The following is an 18,001-nucleotide window of genomic DNA, read 5'->3' as shown; positions in this document are numbered from 1 at the left end:
GGGAAAGGTAACTCCTGTCTGAATAGCTACAGTAGGAAAACTTGAGAGTGCTAAATCTTTTTCTCAGCTTCTGCAGTGACAAAAGTGTAAGTGGCTTCATGAAGTATTTGACAAGTTCATGGGCTTCAGCTGGGTGTATTAAAATCTATAGCTTGTATGTGGTCCCAGGGGCTGGAGGGGTGTGTATGGAGGGGTGTGCCAAGGGGTCACACAGTAAGACATAAGAAGAACAAATACTTGAGCCTTAAAATGCGATGTTAAAACAGTTGAATTGAAGGTGCTTATTGGAGCAGGAGCAACAGGAGGATGTTCAACTTCTGAAGTTCTAAAACTCTGAAATGTTTTGGCTACCGAAGGACTTACGTTTCTGCTTGGACCTTAGCTCTTGCTGCACTTCAGACTGTGGCTTTGTAGGGTTATTTTTTGGAACTTCAGTGCATTCTGCATTTTGTCTTGGGTGCTTTTATTGCTGAGTTTTCTTCCACTTGTCCGTAGGCAGACGGGTCATCTAAGTGGTGAGGCTGGGTTTGAGATTTATTATTGTATGAATCACCCCCAAAGAGGTTACCCTGCATCTGGGTTTTAACAGAAACTGCACTGGGTAGGTGCAGGTGGACTTCAGCTTTGTGTTTATGCTACTGCCGACTGAGTCTCTCACTTTTCACTCATAGAAGCTATTTATAACAGTTTGGGAACTGATTTATTTTTGTTTTCCTACAAAAGGCCCTTGGTACCAATGGTCTTGGTGTACCTACTAAGACACCTTCTAATGGCAGAAGAAGCAATGGTGTGATGCAGGGTGGCAGTTGCGCAGTCTCTTCTGGAAAACTGTTACTTGGTTTTGTTTAAGGCCTTATGGACAAAATACTGGGCTGGGCCGGTTTTGCAGGAGATAGAAGCTCTATTGACGGAGGTGCTGCCTGAGTGCTGAGCTTGGTGGAAAAGTCCGTGACGTTCCTACAGCCTGAGACTTGCTGAAGTAACTTCTGCAAACTGTGTGGTGCGAGAGGAGCTCTTGGGCTGCTGAGTTTAGCTCTGCTGTGTAAGAAAGGAACTGGATGGTAGTGGCATCTGTGTCCTGGAGCTCAGAAAGAGTAAGAGTGTAAGACCCCAAAGCTTAGTTTCTGGTGACTCTGAGGAGAGTACAAGTGACTCTGTGTTAGGTCATAGGGCTTTTTAACTCTAACTTAATAGTAAACAAAAAAAAGGGAGGTGGGTCTGCTCTGAGTTCAAGCTTAGAGTGTAAAGCTTAGACTGTAAAACTAATATTAATATGATCCTTCAAACAAATGAAACTGAAGTACAACTCAGTTTCGTAGTGATCCAAGATGTGGGTACAAGAGTGAGGCGGTTGCACTGAGTGAACAGAACTAAAACTGCCGTGCCTGAAATGGGTGTGGAACAGACTACGGTGAGGAAAGGAACTGGCCAGTCTCCATCCTGGAATATGGGAGAAGTTACCATGTCATGGCAAATGTCTGATAACAGGGATTTTTATTCAATCTGTTAAGTCAGGGCTAGTAACAAAATACAGAGAACAAGCTGAGCGTACAACAACAGGCACTGAGCAAGGACAGGATTAACCGACCCATGACAAAGGGAATAATGCTTTCTCATGTGCTCTGCTCCATGGCAGGTGGTGTAAGACTAGTGTTTTTCATAAACCAGCCCTCTCTAGAGAGGAGAGGTTCCATGTCTAAGCCCTTCTGTAAAGGATTTATTAGGGAGTCATATGGAAAATTAATTATGGTGTCAAAGGGATGGAGGTTTGTGGATGTATCGCAAGGTGGTTAACAAGCTGGTGAGAGGGAGGGTGTTGGTGCTGCAGGGGACACTGAATTGGAGGCAGGAGTCATGAGGCACATGTTGCTCCTCATCCAGGACCTTGGCATGAAAAATAAGATCATGGATAGGACAGATGCTTGTGATGAAACTGGTCTGGGAGACGTGGGGAGGAGGGCGATACATGTCTCGCAAAAGATGAGCTGTAAAACTTTGTACTTAGATTTTTCTAACAGTAGGCTCAGAGGGCAAGCGTGCACCTCCACAAAGTCACAGGCAGAATTTCAGTTGGGAACTCGATCTCAGGAGTTTGGTGACAGGTTACCACAGGAGCAAGGCTGGAAGACAAGAGTGATCTTAGCTTTAAGAGATGCTTCCAGCACCATTGGGAAGTGTTGGTGCCATTATACGTGGCCCTTTGCACAATGAAAAAGGGGAACAAAGAAATGTGTACTTTAAAAAATAAAAAGGCATCACTAAGGAGGTGCTTCAGGCAGGCCTAAAGGATGAGCGAGGGAGCCATACTACAGTGATGTGGTGCAGCTTAATAATTTTAAGCAATGGAAGCACATCCAGAGAATGAGCTCCAGGGTTGAGAAGGAAACATTATTGAGTCTGAAGGATGATTTGAGCTTTCAAGCCTCTGAGCGACTTTGCATCAGGTGCAGTGAGGAAAAGACACCTGGCTGGGCTGAGGGTAAAGCTTGGTGAATGTAGGAAGGAGTTTACTTGATGCCATTACCTGTTGTTCCAAGGCATGTGGTGGTCTAGGAGGTTCCTTCCAGTTCTGTGCCTTCTCTGCTGTGTGGCAAAATATTTGAATTAAAGTGCTGGGTTTTTTTTCTTTTTCCTTGGGAACACCGCATTTTTATAAACTGCCTTCTCTGTCAAGACTTCCATGTGACTATGGAAGAGACACAACATAAAAACTCTGAGGACTAATTGCTGCCAATTTTAACATTTTTGGGCTCCAGGATGACAGGTTTCTAATTTAAGGGTTGAATCCAATACAGGTGAACTGTCTCAAAACCCTTGTCATGACAGAGAGGGATGAAATCAATCATTAAACTGATGCCTTATATCATGGCTCAATTTAAATCTCACTTTGCCCAAACAGAATCAAGTTCAAAGCAGGGATTTCATTTTCTGAATTTGTGATAAAGCTGTAAATAGAGTCAAGTCAGCTCAGCCGTGAAACTTCAGCTTTTACTTGGTTGGGTTTTGTCTGAGGCTTATCCTGAAAGCTGTGATGGTTTGGGAATGAGGAAATCCCTGGTATGCTCAGGATAGTTCCTGCCTTCTTTGTGGTCCTGCTACACTTTCCTCGTTTGCTGCTTCCTTTCTCCTGCTTTGTCTTCTCAGGATCTCCTTCTGTTCTGTTTGGTGGCAGGTTGCAGCCATCCCTTGCTACTGCAACCCACGTAACTTGTCTCCACCTGCCTTGTGTAGGCTCTTGCTAGCACCAGATGAGTGATGCTCTATGCTCTTCAATTTGGCTTATCCACAATGGGGTGGAACACACTTCATACTCCAGCAGAGCACATTAGGGAAGAAAAACAAGTCCTTGGACAGACCTTGCTGTTTTCATTCTGCCTTCTCTCATCAGCAAAGCTTTTCATTACCTCCCTTCCAGCAGACCTCAGTCTGAAGACCCAATGCTGCTTCACCAGAGAGGACGTTTTGCATCCTGTTCAATGAGGTTTGTGCACCCACAGCCTCCTTCTGGCAGGGTGCTGTCAAGTGTGTCTGGTACCGCCCAGAGCTCGCTGCGGAGCCTCTGGAAATGATGCCTTGTTTATTTACCACCTTCTCTCTTAAGGCTGTGGATGGTCCCCAGTTGAGGATGGTGGGCTTTGTCCATGTGCTGTAAGCAGGCTGCTTCTCTAATGGCAGTTGCTGGTCAGTCTGAGTTCTCACTTTCTTAATCCACTTGGTCCTAATGGGTCAGAAATGAGGTAGAGGTGGGGTCTCCCAGCTTGAGCACTGGGAGGAGACAGCTCCTGATTTCTTTACGCTTGGGTTCTGGGACTTAAACCTCTGCCTGTCTGTCTTTGCTGACCCAACTTTAAAACAGGGCTGAGACGTCTGGCAGCTGGTGGGTTCATATTCAGACTGAGATTCTGGTGATTGTGTAGTAGCTTTTCCTGTTTCTGCCTCTTTAAAGAGAAGACCTCAGTAGGGACACCCCCAACCCCGAATTACCAAAGACGCTCAGTTCAGCTTTCTGTTGCTCCAGCTGGGAATGAGAAGCAGTGATCTTCTTGAGCTGAGATCTGTTCCTGATGCTGAAAACACTTTCTCCTCTCTCCCTAGGTCCAGTACTGTGGCTTGCTGTTCCGCCACGAGGGCTGGCCCCTGTGCATCCACGAGAAGATTGTAGTCCAGCTGGCCTCCCTGGACTGGCGAATCTTGAAGCCTGGTGACTTCTACCTGCAGGTGGTCCCCTATCTGAAGAAGTCTCCACGAATTGTATTGAAATGTTTGGCAAAAGACAAGCATAATGTAGAGGAAGTCGTGATTCCAGAAGTTTCCTATACCTCTATTTTCACCCTGGAATGGTTGAGTACTTTCAATGGCGAGCGGATGGGTATAGCACTGAAAAATTGTTTACTAACCACTGATGATAAAATATTTCGTGTCCCCTGGGATAAAGTGGTTAATCCTGAATTTATAAATAAACCAAAAATAATTGAAAACGACATCACCTCTCCAGAAGTAACAGAGGAACGCTCAGTTTTGTGCCTCCCCATGGACCATGCCGAGTGCAGTTTGTCAGACCTAGGATCTCAGTGTCTACAGGAACAAAGTCCAACTAGAGACGACCTGGTCGTTAGCAGCATAGCTCCGCAGCTCAGTGAAGCTCTTGTCAATGGTGTCTGTACAATTCCTGTGCCTCAAGAGGACCTGAAAAGTGACCTGGAAGGGGAGTACGTAGAACTGACAGAAGTTTCATTGCCCAGGTTTGGGCCACAGACGGGCTCTTTAACCCAGTCACTAGCTTTAAACTATCTAACTCAGCCCAGGACGCGAGTGAATGCCTCTAAAGACAAGCACAGGTTTATTGTCATTCAAGACAGCACCTACTCCAAGAACTTAATTCAGTCAGCACTTACACAGAAGGAGCACTGTCAAATGGACACGCTGAGGACTTCTGCAGAAGTTCTCCAAAATGTCATTCCTGTGGAAAGCAGCAAAGCGATGGTACGTGGAGAGCTGTCTCCAGAAGGTCAGCTGATAGCAGGTGGTCCTGGAACCATGGGGAATAGCTTTCCTGCGGCCGAGTCCCCTGCCTGCAGTGCAGAAGATTCATCTGCAGAGCAGGAGCCCCACAGCGAACGCCCCATCGACTGGCAGTACGCGCTGCGCAGCTGTGCCGAGGCCTGTGCTGGGGATGGTGTCAAGTTCAGAGCTCAAATGCCTGGTGCTCCTGGAAAACTGGAAGGAGAAAGCGATGGTCCCGGCAGAAATCCTGATGCTGAAATGTCGGAGCAGAGCCCAGAGCCAATTCTAGGTGCTCCTGCTGCTAAAGAAGAGGTGATACCAAGAGTATGTGGAGAGCCCCTGACTGAGGGTCAAGATGAGGAGACACAGGTGGATGCCTGTCCTGTGCCTGCCCAAGGGCCTTTGGGGCCACACAGCACACTGAAGGAAGGTTCTGATGTTTCTAGCCAGAGTGTCAGTGCAAGTGTTGTGCCAATCCAGGCCACTTTGTCGCTTCTGATGCCTGGGAGAGCGGCTGTCGGTGTGGAGAGAGGCTCTCCTCCTCCTGGGAACACGGCACACATCGGAGCAGTTGGTGCTTCCTGCAGCGATCAGGAAGCAGATCTTAGTTCTATGTTCAATCCTCCAGAACAGAACCAAGAAGTAGATGAAATTGAGTGGGGAAGAGGGGACAGCCCAGAGGAAGTCCGAGAAGGTGAACAAATATTGACTGTAGATGAGAATCAGACTAGTCATAGTCACTGTTCTGTCAAAACTCCTGCAGATGGACTCTTGTCAGATGGTGAAGAGCAAGAGGTCTCTGCCTGTCAGCCTAAGAAAGCTGAAGAAGCTACACTTCTCCCAGCTGTTGTGTCAGGGAGTGAGCAGACATCCGAACAACTAAATAACAGTGACTCTTTGATGGGCCCTGAGGTACAAGCAGAAGGCTCAAGCCAGTTCAGAACCCAGAGGTCTGGAGAGAGGTGTGAGGAGGACACACAAAGACGAGTGGAAAACCGTGACGGTAAAAGCGAAGAGAACTCTGTGCTGAACCCAGAGTGTGTCATAGCACAGGACTTGCAGGGAGGGGAGGAGAACCAGGGAAGTTTTTCTTGTGGGGAGAAGTCAAAGACTATAGCCTTAAAAACACTGGAATCCATTGAAGAGGAACTGGAGATTGGACCACTGTCTTCAGGACCTGCTGAGGGGCCTACCACTCTGCACCCCCACCAAGAGGCAGCTTCTGGGGCCTTGTCTCCTAAAGGTACAGCAGTTGGGTGTTTGTGTGGTCATCTGGTTGGTAACGTGGATCAAAACCCAAGTCCTCAAGAGGTACTGCTGACAGGTACCTTTGCTGGGAGGCTCTGGGGCAGTAGCACAAGCTACAGGAAGTGATCAAGTTGTCCTTTTTTTTTGTGGCTTGAAATAAGCGGTCTCTTCACAGGTGGGTTTGTTGTAGATGTTTTGTTCAATAGTTCTTTAGTACAGAACAAAGTTCCTTGGCAGGAGACATTTAATTTCGGTGGATCTGATTGCTGGTGACCTCCATCCGTTCTATTCACAGCGTGCACATTATGGTGTGCAGGAGGAACGTGTGAGGAGGCAGTTGTAACTATTCAACTCCTTCAGAGTTGAAAATGGGCTTTAGGAAGATAGTGAATGCCACACTAAAATACTGGCTGCGTGAGGTGACGTGAAGAGTTGAAGGGCTCCCCCCTCTTCCCTCCCTTCTCCTCTGGCACGCTTTCTGCACCTTGCTTGAAGTAGGAGCTGTTGAACTTGAGTGGGGGAGCACAGAGAAACGAAGCATCAAGCTCCAACTTTGAGCAGGTATTGCCTGGTCTTCTTGAGGGCTGGGTTCCAGCAGAAATTGGAGGAGCAGTGCAGGTCTCTCTGCCTTCTGCAGGGCTGCGGCGCTGGCTCTGCCGAGCGCTGCCGGGTCTGGGTTGGAAGGCCGGGTGGTGGATCGGCAGCTGCCGTTGAGGAGGAGCGAGCGTGTGGCGGGGGCGGCTGGAACGTGCCATTCCAGTTCGGCAGCTCTCGCTCCCCGAGACCCCTGGCGAGGAAAATTACCTGTCTTGGAAGGGGGTGTGAGGGCTCCTGAAAGGCTTGGAGATACAGAGCCACATTGCCAGAGCGTTCTGACCCTGCAGAGGAACGGATTGAGAGCTGGTCGCCTTGGCACTTGTTCTGGTCCTGAACTCTGTGGGTAAGAGCCTGCATGAGCACTGTGTTTGGCTGCAGCCACAGCTGCTCCCTCAGGTGTCCCAAAGCCACATTTTACCTGGTGCCTCAGCGTGACCTCCTAATGGAGCTAAAGCATCCGCTGATTAAAATGAAATTTTATTAACACCTGCACCAAAATATTTTCATTCTCTAAGCAGACAAGCCCATGGTAATTCTGGTACTTCTGGAGCAAGAAGCATTTCTCTCCTGTGAAATGGAGGGGTTTGCTCAGCCCTTTTCTGAAGTGTTTGTCTATCTGAGCGTCTACCACCATGAGCAGAAAACAAAAAGGTCATCTCCTGCCTGTCTGTAGCTCTTGGGGGCAGGTATGCCAGGAAGTAACCCTCCTGTGGGGATCCAGTCCCCTGGCTGAGCTGAGCCTGGCTTGACTCCATGTCTGCACAGGACTGGACGTCAGAAAACCCCGGCTGTGGTGAGTGCTGGGTGTACTGGTGAGTGCTGGTGCTTTCCTCATGACCCCTGTGGCTGCTGGTTCAGTGTTCCTGTCTCTTCTGTCTAAAATTAGCCAGGTCCAGCTCATGTGTGAGATAAGAAGTGTGATGTTCTTGCCGTTCCACGGGATGAGCCTTGGCTATGCTGCCGATCTTAGCAGTGAGGGACCCCACTGGGGTATCTGCAGAGTTTGTTTTCAATTAAAGACAATTTAAATGTTTCTAGGGATTGGCTGAAATTGGTTACATTGGTGGCCCAGTTCTGAGGATGGTAAACTTTGACATCGCAGTTGAAACCCCCTGTTACCTCAGAGTTTGTAAAGCAAAAGAAACAACCTAAAGCACCAGGAAACCCCACAAAACAAAGAGCCAAAGGCTTTGAAGGCACAGGGCAGGTCAAGTATCTGTTAATGCCGGGAGTGCTTCTTAAACACTATAGCGGGAGCTATAATAAGCTCAGTCAATTCAATTACCTTTGATTGCTTTGAGATCCAAACAAGCCAGCCCCTTATCTAGCCCTGTGAAACCCTCAGAGATGGAATAATAAGATAGTTCAGGGATAAAATTACAAAGTGAAACTAATGTCCTACACTCAGTCCAACAAATGGACTTTTCCAGCCAGTTTAGTCAGTCAATTTAACTCTGCAGAGAAGTTAAATTTTCTCTAACTGGGGTAATTTTGCTCCTGTGATTGGAAACTGTGTGTATATTGCCTAAACCGTAAATAACAGCTCAGCTTAAGCCTTACTGGGCCAGTTCACACCTCGGTCGCAGTGGGCAGCGGCACAATTTGCTCTGGGTGAGGTGGAGCAGCTTGCTGGTTACTGCAGAGTCTGTGGATGATGTCCAAATACACAGAACTGGGGCATCTGTGCCGGCTGGGACTGCAGATTTTTCCTTGTCCTGTAGCTCTCACCCCTTCCTCCCACTCCCAGGGAGTTTATTTTCTGCATAAATCTGATCTAACTTAGGTTCAAAGTCAAATGTGAACTGTTTTGAGTTGGTGGCTTAAAATTCACACTGGTTCCATTCGCTGTTAACGTGACTGCTCTTTAAGTGAGAGTGAATTTGGAAACTTGGTAGCTCTGGAAAGAATTCTTATGTTTTGGGTCTGGGAAAGACTTTGACAGAAGAAATGGTCTGGAAAGCCACAACTGGGGCATATTCAGCAGCACCTGTTGGGGCGTTCCGTGCCCCGTTACCACGTGATGTTGGCGGAGATGATACCGGGTGGCTCGGAGGAAAAATGCTAATGTCTCTTTGAAATGCACACAAGCAAATCCTCCTCCGCTGCTTCCTTCGCCTCGGGGGAAGGTGGAACCTGCAAACACGGCAGATTGGCCCCTCCCGGTTCTCCATTTGGTTTTTGATGTCAGGCTTCGCCTGGGACCATTTCCGCTTCGGCAGATGCCAGCCGGGTGCAGGGGCTCCTCGGGCAGAGCTGGGCTCGGCAGCTCCGGGCCCCAGCAGAGCAGGAAGGGGGTTTGTTTGGGCAAGGTGTAGGAGTCTGGAGGCTGCACAGCTCCAGCAAGATTCCCGTCAGTACCAGGACTCAGTCTGGTGGGCTGAGCAAAGGGATTCTCTCTTCGTTTTTGGGAGCTGCTCCCTCATTCCTAAGAGAGACCCAAGGCAGGGCTGCTGTGTATATTTGTGTTTCTCCTGCCCTGGTGTGGTGCCTTCAATATTGCTGTGTTCCCTTTCTTGTCTTCCTTAAACGCCAGCTTTTGGTCTTCTCTGCAGGCATTCTTCATGTAATGTGGGTTCCTTTACCACCGACTGTGTGGGCCTGCTGCTTGCCAGCTCTCACAGCTCCTGGGGAAGGTGATTCTGTTCAGAATTCAAACAGAAGATGTCCTAGTGCCCCTAGAAAGTGTGTCAGACCCTAATGTGAAACCTTTGGGGCACAACTTCTATCGCTCTGTGATCGTTTTCAAGATACTCCATCTATAGGAGAGCAGTGCCCCACGAAAATCATGGAAAAACTTTAAGATCATCAAGTTCATCCATCAATGCTGCTTCAGGCAGATCTAGCATTACTGTCCAAAGTGAACAATCTCTTGTGTCAGAAGCAGATGAGGCTGAGAAGCAGAAGCTGAGGCAGAACTAGGACCAGAACTGAGCCCTGATGTGTCCCAGAGCTGTGCAGAGCCCTGAAGGCATCCCAGCAGCTTCCCGCGCTGGGTCCCAGGGATGGTCCTTCAGAAGGGGTGTTACCAGAGAGTAATGAGCAGCTACTCCATCCTGGCCTTGCTGGTGCAGAGCCCTGGAGCCCCTCCTAGTGCCCTCCCTTCCCCCCCCACCGTCGGGTAATTTTGCTCAGTGAGCCATGCTGCTCAGGGCGCTTCTTTCACCCACTTGAGCAATTCTGAAAGCAGTTTGGGCTGAGCCTCAACCTGTAAATCTCCCTCACTGCTAAAACTTGTACTGAAAGCCACTTCAAGGACTGCTTTGTTCCTGGTCCTGCTCTTTAATGAAGTATTGGAATCTGTTAGTAAACAAACTGAGTCAAGTGTCAGCATTGTTGATGCAGCAGGAAGGCAGGATGGTTGAAGTAAATTTTAAATAGCAATTAAAACGTCTGACTTCATAGCAAGTGAATAAATACTCCACTCTTTGATTTTTTTCCTAGAGAAAGGCTGATTTTTTTGGTGGTAGATATTGAAGTATTGGTATTTACAGCGAAGTAGAGCCTCTAGTGTGTCTTTCTGTGCACATAGCGTGCTAAACATTTGTTGTGGAAGATGTATGGTTGGCTTTGAACTCTTATAATATTGGGAAATGGGGAATAATACTTCTTACACAGTAGGTATATATTTTTTTTTTTCTACTCTCCAGCTATTTTGACATGAAAATTGACACTTGGTAAAACTAGCATTAGTTTCCATGTAGTAGCTAAGATGCTTACTTTTAGAATTACCTGATAATCTGTACTTTAGAGCTGAGGTGTTGGGCAAAAAGAAGCATTTTTCTTTAGTTCTCAGGCAGAGCTGATTGCTGTGATCATCCTATTATTCAGAATTTTCAAGTAACTTTCTGACTTCCACACGAACTGTTAATTAAAGAAGCCTGGCTGAGCAGAACAAGGTCTCTTTTGGCTAATTTCCAGCTGATTTGCCAGCACTGAGCTGACTTCATATTTTCAGGAGCTAATCTGAAAGTGGTGCTGGGGGAGTAAGCGAGCTCTGATGAAGCAGCTCTCCATCAGGAGCTGCTTTATCCCTCCAGCATGCTCGAGCTGCTGGAGCTTCTCCAGGGACTTGCACCGTGCCAGGCTTCCAGGCTGGGAGCAGACACGGACTGCTCAAGAGGTTCCCTTGGAAAATACCTTGGACTACAGCAATCTTGGTCTGAATTGAGGGTTTGTAACTTGCAAACTTCACAATAAATTCTTTTTTTTAGAATAACCAGCTTTGGAACATGCATACAAATGTCACGAGGACTGGAGGAGCTGCAGAGTGCTGGGGCTGGGGGCACGTCCCTCCCCAGTCTGGGACTTACCAGGGACCTTTTGGGTGGAGCTCTGCTCGAGCTACTGACCTTGCCTTTTCTTGCAGGGATGGTGGCAGAAGAAGCAGAGATGAGAGAAGAAGCAGCTGGTGCAGATGGGTTGAAACCAGTGAGTAAAGTCAGCGCCCTGGAGGAAACCTCAGCAGCTGTTAGTCCCCCGGCGTCCCCAGCTCCTGGGCCTGCCTGGGGTGGTCGCTCTGCACCTACCATCGTCAAGGATGTGAACCCAGAAGTGCTCCGGAGCGGAGTCGCCTGCCTGCCCGGTGAGTACCTGGGCCAGAACATCCTGCCCAGCTTGTAGGAGGGCAAGAGAGATGAACCTCTGTCAGCAGTGCTGTGCACTGGTGCCAGTTCCATTGCTTTCACCCCAAACCTCTCCAAAAGCAACGCTGCTTGACTCCTCTAAAGTTTCTGGATGGGAAGGACAGGAAGCAGAAGTTCCCTCATGAGAAAGTCACATTAACTCACTCCCAGGAGTCTCAAGGTGTTAAGCAAGTAAGCGTGAGTCAGAAATGCCAAATCTGTGGGCTCGTACCAGTAGTTCAGAAAGAGAAGAGTGAGGGTGCAGCTAATGATGGGCTGGTGGGCCTGACATCAAACCTGGGTGAAACAATAGGAGCTTGATTCACTTGGTAGATAATTAAAGGATAGGAGGGTAGAAGGTGCTATTGGAGAGTGCTCTTGTAAAACCAGTTTTATTCTTGTAATTAGAAGTTTGGTTGATTAAATGTCACTGCCTAGATCTAATAGATTTTTAGAAAACATTTGATCATAGAATCATTAAGGTTGGAAAAAGACGTCTAAGATCATGAAGTCCAGCCATCACCCAACACTACCGTGACCACTAAACGATGTCCCCAAGTGTTTTTTGAACCCCTCCAAGGAAGGGGACTCCAGCACCTCCCTGGGCAGCCTGGGCCAAGGCCTCACCACTCTGCCAGGGGAGAGATTCTTCCTAAGATCCAATTAAAGCCTCTCCTGGTGCAACTTAAGCCCATTTCCTCTTGTTCTATCTCTGGTTATGTAGGAGAAGAGACCAACAATCACCTCACTCCAACCTCCTTTCAGGGAGCTGTTGAGAGCCAGAAGGTCTCCCCTCAGCCTCCTCTTCTCCAGACTAAACACCCCCAGGTCCGTCAGCCACTCTTCACAAGCCATGTTCCCCAGAGCCCTCCCTGGCTTTGTTGCCCTTCTCTGGACCCGCTCCCGCCCCTCAAGGTCTTTCTTATCCTGTGGTACCCAAAGCTGTGATACTCAAGCTGTGGCCTCCCCAGTGCCCAGCCCAGGGGCATGATCCCTTCGCTAATTCCCTTGCCACAAAATCCCTTGGTTTCCTGACACATAGTGGTGAAAGGAATAACCCAAATGAAGTGTGGATGAGCAACGTGTGTGGTGAACGATAGCGTGTAGCTCGGGAGCAGATGAGACAAGCAGCTGTCAAGGGAACTTCCCAGAACCCTTCTGCCGGGAGCAGCCGTAGGACAAACATTGTTCAGCCTTTGCATCTGATAGGGCAGCGAGCATCCAGCTGCTGCAGATAAAACTTCTGCAGGAGACAAATCTCCGAGTACTTGTTGGTGAAGCCTCTTGGATAGTTTGGGCTGTTTTGATGTCTTTGTTCTAAAAGGAGATGGTGGATACTGGAGCTGGTGTGGACCAGGGTGGCAGCCCTGTCTGGTAACTGAACTGGATGTCTTCTGGCAATAGCCTGGGAGGTTCTTTATGGCATAACATGATGGGGAACGAGGTGGAAACACTTTTGTGCAGGGAAGGAGGAAAGGGAAAGAACACTTCTCCAGGCTTCTGGAAAAGGGTGGAATGAAAAACCAAGTGCAGAGCAGTTAAGGTACATGTGAACTAGGGTCATGTATTCTGGAGAAGAGGAGGCTGAAGGGAGACCTTGCTCTCCACAACTCCCTGAAAGGAGCCTGGAGTGAGGTGGGGATTGGTCTCTTCCCCAAGTAACCAACGGTTGGACAAAGAAATAATGGGCTGAAGTTGTGCCAGGGGAGGTTTTGATTGGATATGAGGAAGAATTTCTTTCCTGCCAGAGTGGTGAGGCCTTGGCCCAAGCTGCCCAGGGAGGTGCTGGAGTCCCCAACCCTGGAGGGGTTAAAAAAACCCGTGTGGACATGGTACTTGGGGACATGGTTTAGTGGCCATGGTAGTGCTGGGTTGATGGGTGGACTTGGTGATCTTAGAGGTCTTTTCCAACCTTAATGAGTCTATGATTCAGATGGGTAACTTTGCATTGGTCAGTAAACTGTTAGAACAAATTGCTGAGGAGGATTTCTAATCTGCTGCTCTGCTAGTCAGGCTAGAGGTTTTAGGGTGTGAACAACAGCCAAAAAATTACAGGGTTTGAGAGAGGATTCTGTAAGAGAAGCTCATAGTCCATTGTAGGAGCCTGGCTCTGTGATCTAATGCTCTGGTTGTTTCCTTTGTCACAGAGTCCTAAAGTACAGCTACTGAACAAGGCAAACACCTCTTCATGCTAGGTGTTGGTAGTGACATCATCACTGCATGAGAAAGGAGAAATTTTATAAGGAATAGTGAATAAGAGCTGATTAATAAACTAGTAGCTGATGGAATTGGGAAGAAATTTTCCTTTCAGGAGAGTTTCACTTGTGCTTTCTGCTCTTGAATTGTCTGGTTGTGCCCCTGGTGGAGACCCGGCCGTGGTTGCTTTTTGTACCTGGGCAGGTAATTCCCAGACCCCTATAGAGAAGCTCAAGGTTTTGTGATGCCCACCCTCCCTGATGGACAAAAGATGTTGCTTCAGAGTAAGAAAGTTTTTATGGAGCCTGGTTATTGAGCCATTTTTCCAGTAATTGAGGGCTTTGCTTTTTATTTCATTTTATAATGATCCCCTTTATGAGCAAAATATATTAATAAGCCTTTTCTAATTCCTCTCCAGCACTGTGATTATACATTGTCCAGAACACAGTATTTCAGGAGCAATAAAACTCCTTGTGAATGACACAGACAACAGAAGCTTTTGTCCCTGCTGTTGGCAGGAGAAAGCCTGTGTCCCAGTTCAGGTCCCTGGGAGGGAAGAAGCCCTGCATCTAAGCGATGCCCATCTGTGTCCATGGCCCTTACTCAAGTCCCATCCCTAGGACAGGTTGTGATCACACCAGGGCAGTTTTCTGTGCTTGGGGCTGTCCATCTGTAGCTGTTTTACCTGTCAACTCACACACTTGTCCCTGGGATGGGGAGAGAGGTGATCCAGGACAGTGTCTCCTGTGGTAGCAATAAAGTTCAGAGGAGACAAAGACACAGCTTCCTCTAAGCCTCTGGTTTTGCCTTGTACTAGTTTTTTTTTTTTGTTTTCCCCTCTCTCTCATACAATTTGTATGACAGGAAATGGCTCCTGTTCTCATGACTGTCCACACAATAGAGGTATAGGTTCTCCATATCACTCACATTCCTGGTGACATGCAAGCATGCTGGGGTGGTTGCTTGTGCAGGCTGGCTCCTGAGGTCCTGCCTGCTTTTGTACGGGGGAGGCAATGCTGGGTCTCCCAACATGGTGAGTCCACCTGCTCTTCACTTCTCCTTCACATCTGGAGAGGAGGCTGGATGTGATTCTGGAGCTGGCTCTGTTATGGCCCTCTCTTCAGGGGTCTGAGTGCAGTGGCCCAGGCTGCCCCAAGAGGTGGTGGGTGCCCCATCCCTGGAACCATTCCAGGTGAGGTTGGCCAGGGCTCTGAGCAACCTGCTCTCGCTGCAGATGTCCCTGCTCCCTGCAGGGGGGCGGACTTAGGTGACCTTGAGAGACCTCTTCCAACCAAAATTCTTTTGTGGTTCCATGATTCTTGGTGCACGATTCTTGCACACCCAAAGCCAGATTATCATGTAGTTTTTGCAAGCTCAGATAAGGCTCAGTTCCTGTGATAAGCTGATTCTTTAGGTTTTTTGAAAGGAAGAGGCAGAGACCTGCTGTCCTGGATAACAAAGCAGGGGGTTTTTCTCCTTCCTCCATGTTCCACAACTTGGCTGACTCGCCCATGCTGTGATTTATCCATTCCCTTGGCACGGAGCAAGCTCTGAGGCTACTGAAAGCCCAGCACCGACTGTGCCCTTGCCTGAGCAGTGGGCAGCAAGAGTGTGCTGCTGGGCTGAGCAGAGCTCAAGGCTGCAGAGTAGCCTCTGAGGAGCAGCTCTGGGCTCCTGCTCCAGGGCTTTGCTCCCAGGAGGAGCTGTCTGGTTCCCTGTGAGGCTCATCCCGCAGGGTGTGTGCCCACTCTCACTGCAAGCCTGTCTGCATCCGCTTATCTGCCAGCAAGGTGAGTACTGTAGCAGAAGTGGAGGTGAGGTTCTTTATCCCGAGTTGGTGAAATCCTTGCTTTTCTCACAAGGCTGGGTTTTTAGCCATATTTTATGCAGAATGTATGATTCGGTAGAAGAGAGTGATCCAAGTTTAATGCTTCTGTGAGAGAAAGACAAACAGAGTTCAGCTCCTCCACTCAGGGACAGTGTTTGGATACTTCAGGGGTGTGTTCATAGCCTACTGCAGTGTGCAACGTGCATTGTATTTAGTCTTGAGGAGTATTTGCAGGAAGGTGATGGGGATGTGGTATGGGAAGATGAGGCATACACCTGGAACCAGGCTCTGATGACTTCCTTGTGTGACTTTTTCCCCCCCTCCCTCTTTTTACAGGTACCAGAGATAAATTGGGACGAGCAGTGGCCATAATAACAACAAGGAACACAGCCTGGCTGAACCCCCACTGCAACACCACAGAGCTCGTACGCCTCCTCCTCTACTTGCATAGCATCCCAAGGTTTGTGATGCTTTTGGCCTGACAGCATGGACACTGCTCCTGGGTCCCCTTTGCCTTTTGGGAGGGATCGAAGCTGAGGCAGGGAGTGGAATGGGTTGAATTTTTTGGCCTAGGAACCTGGGCCAGGCAGTCCTGAAGCTGTACAGGTGAGGATCTTCTGGTGGGGTGAACCAGCTCGTGCTCAGTGAGCAGTTGGGCTGTTCTCTGTGTGCCTTGTGCACATGCTGTGATAGAATTAGGAATGTACTGAATGATTTTTGTGCCTTGCCATAAGTCCAAGCTGTTCTTGCTGCCCTTCATTAGCTCAGAAAATGGGAGCTGTGATGGGGCAGTCATGCAGCAGTTTTGTGATACAGTGTTGAGACATGATATTCTAGGGCCAGGCCTCCAAGCTGGGAGGGAAGGAAGATCTGCAAGGGTTGAGAAAATCTGCCTTGGTGTCTGGCTGACAATTGTCTGCAGGCTGGAGCTGGCTGCAGCTACGCTTCCTGTCACTGTGACACTCTTCCCCCTCAGCTTGTCTCAGGCTCTATTGAGACTTTGTTTCACTTTTAGATGATTAAACTAATAAGAGGTAAAGCTAACTCCCCCTCAGTGACTTTTGGTTCTGGAGCCTTTAGGCTATTGATAAAGGGAGCAGGCTTAAGCCATGAGAGAGCTTCTCCTACTCAGGCTTTGTTGCTTATGTTTCTCCCTTCCAATCTGATCCTGGGCAAGACAGATCTTGGGTTTGATCCAGAATGGATGTTCTTGTGAGGTAGTGAGGCTACAGCCAAGCTTGGTCCTGAATGCAGTTGGGAAGGACTGGTTTTCCCATGTGGATCACCCAGACTGGGTATCATCACCTTTGCCAGCAGTGAGAGGTATCCTAGGAATTGGAGAAATGGGACGTTCAGGTGGAAATAGCAGGAGTAAAAACCGACCAGTCCAGGTGGTGGTTTCCATGTGTATGCTTTGGTTAGGAAAAGGTGGTCAGTTAGCCTCCTGTCCTTACAGAGCCACAACGTGCTGGGCTTTACACCCTGTCATGGCGTGGATTCTGCTTCCATAGTCTTGTCGATTCCCATTGGTGATGAACGCAACCTCTGTTTCTGTCTCTGCAGACCAGAATGCCAGGCGTTGGGTCTGACTGTCCTCGTGGATGCTCGTCGCTGTTCACCAGTCCCTGCTCTCTTCAAGGCATTCAGCATCTTGCAGGTGAGCCTGGAGCCTGGGCGCAGGGACACCGCCTGCCTCGCTCGGGTGGCTCGTCCCCATCTGCTGCCTGCGTCTCCATCTGCCACCTGGCTTTCAGCTGGCTTTGGGGGGTGGAGTTCTGCACCCAGCCCTGTTTTAGGAGGATGACCTGGACTTGCCAGACTGCAGACAAAGCAAAAAAACCCAAAGCGAGTCTGAGTTAGGGTAGAACACCCCTCCCCACCCCTCCAAGATGCTTCCACCTCTGAGCTGAGAACAGCCTGTACCCAAGTCTGAACTGTGATGGATGACCGTGCTTGGAGGTGATGTCCCTTGCACTGAGGGGCTGTGTGAAGCCGCAGGGATTTCCTCCCACCACGGAGAAGGGAGGAAGAGAGTCCTCTGCCGGAGGCAGAGGGGAGGGACCTGCATGTCCTGCCGGCTGAAAGAGCACCTGCAGCACCTGATGGGGCTGTCAGCAAGGGATAGGAATGGGAGGTGCTGTAACTCTGTCACTTCAGGGCAAAGGCCTTCCTATCGGTCCCTTGGAAAGCAGGTGGGTTGTGTCGCCCCTACTCCCAGATCGAAGCTGCCTGCTGCTGTTAGAAAGCTGAGGAGATGCTGGGCTGTGGTGATGACTAATCTTGTCTAAGCAGGTGTTCCTTTTAAATCCAAGCTTAGGTGTCTCTGGACTCAAACTCTGCAAACTGGAGCAGGGTAATGTTTTAATGAAGCTGGTGTCTCTGTGGTTTATGTGCTTTGGTGCCACATCTGAGGGCTGGGGCTGAGTCAGAGGTCTGTCCTCCTGCTTCCTGGGCTGGGTGGAGCTGGGAGCTCTATCAGTGAGCTCCTTCTCTGTGGTGAAGAAGT

General features: G+C 48.9%; 1 protein-coding gene across 1 annotated transcript in view; it reads left to right on the top strand.

Annotated features, from left to right (window-relative positions):
• Nucleotides 1-4,095: 4,095 nt before the first annotated feature.
• Nucleotides 4,096-18,001, top strand: part of KIAA1755 (KIAA1755 ortholog) — a gene marked incomplete at both ends in the record, with an annotated part of 55,629 nt that continues 41,723 nt past the window's right edge. Inside the window, 4 exons of the mRNA XM_008935023.1 lie at nt 4,096-5,698; nt 11,216-11,431; nt 15,832-15,955; nt 17,059-17,152. Of these exons, the coding sequence (XP_008933271.1) occupies nt 4,096-5,698; nt 11,216-11,431; nt 15,832-15,955; nt 17,059-17,152 (2,037 nt within the window). The remainder of the gene's footprint in view (nt 5,699-11,215; nt 11,432-15,831; nt 15,956-17,058; nt 17,153-18,001) is intronic.

Source organism: Merops nubicus, unplaced genomic scaffold, assembly GCF_000691845.1.
Source record: "Merops nubicus isolate BGI_N331 unplaced genomic scaffold, ASM69184v1 scaffold21922, whole genome shotgun sequence".
Taxonomy (NCBI): Eukaryota; Metazoa; Chordata; class Aves; order Coraciiformes; family Meropidae; genus Merops; species Merops nubicus.
The sequence above is the reverse complement of the archived record's forward strand: the minus strand, read 5'-3'. Positions and strand labels throughout refer to the sequence as shown.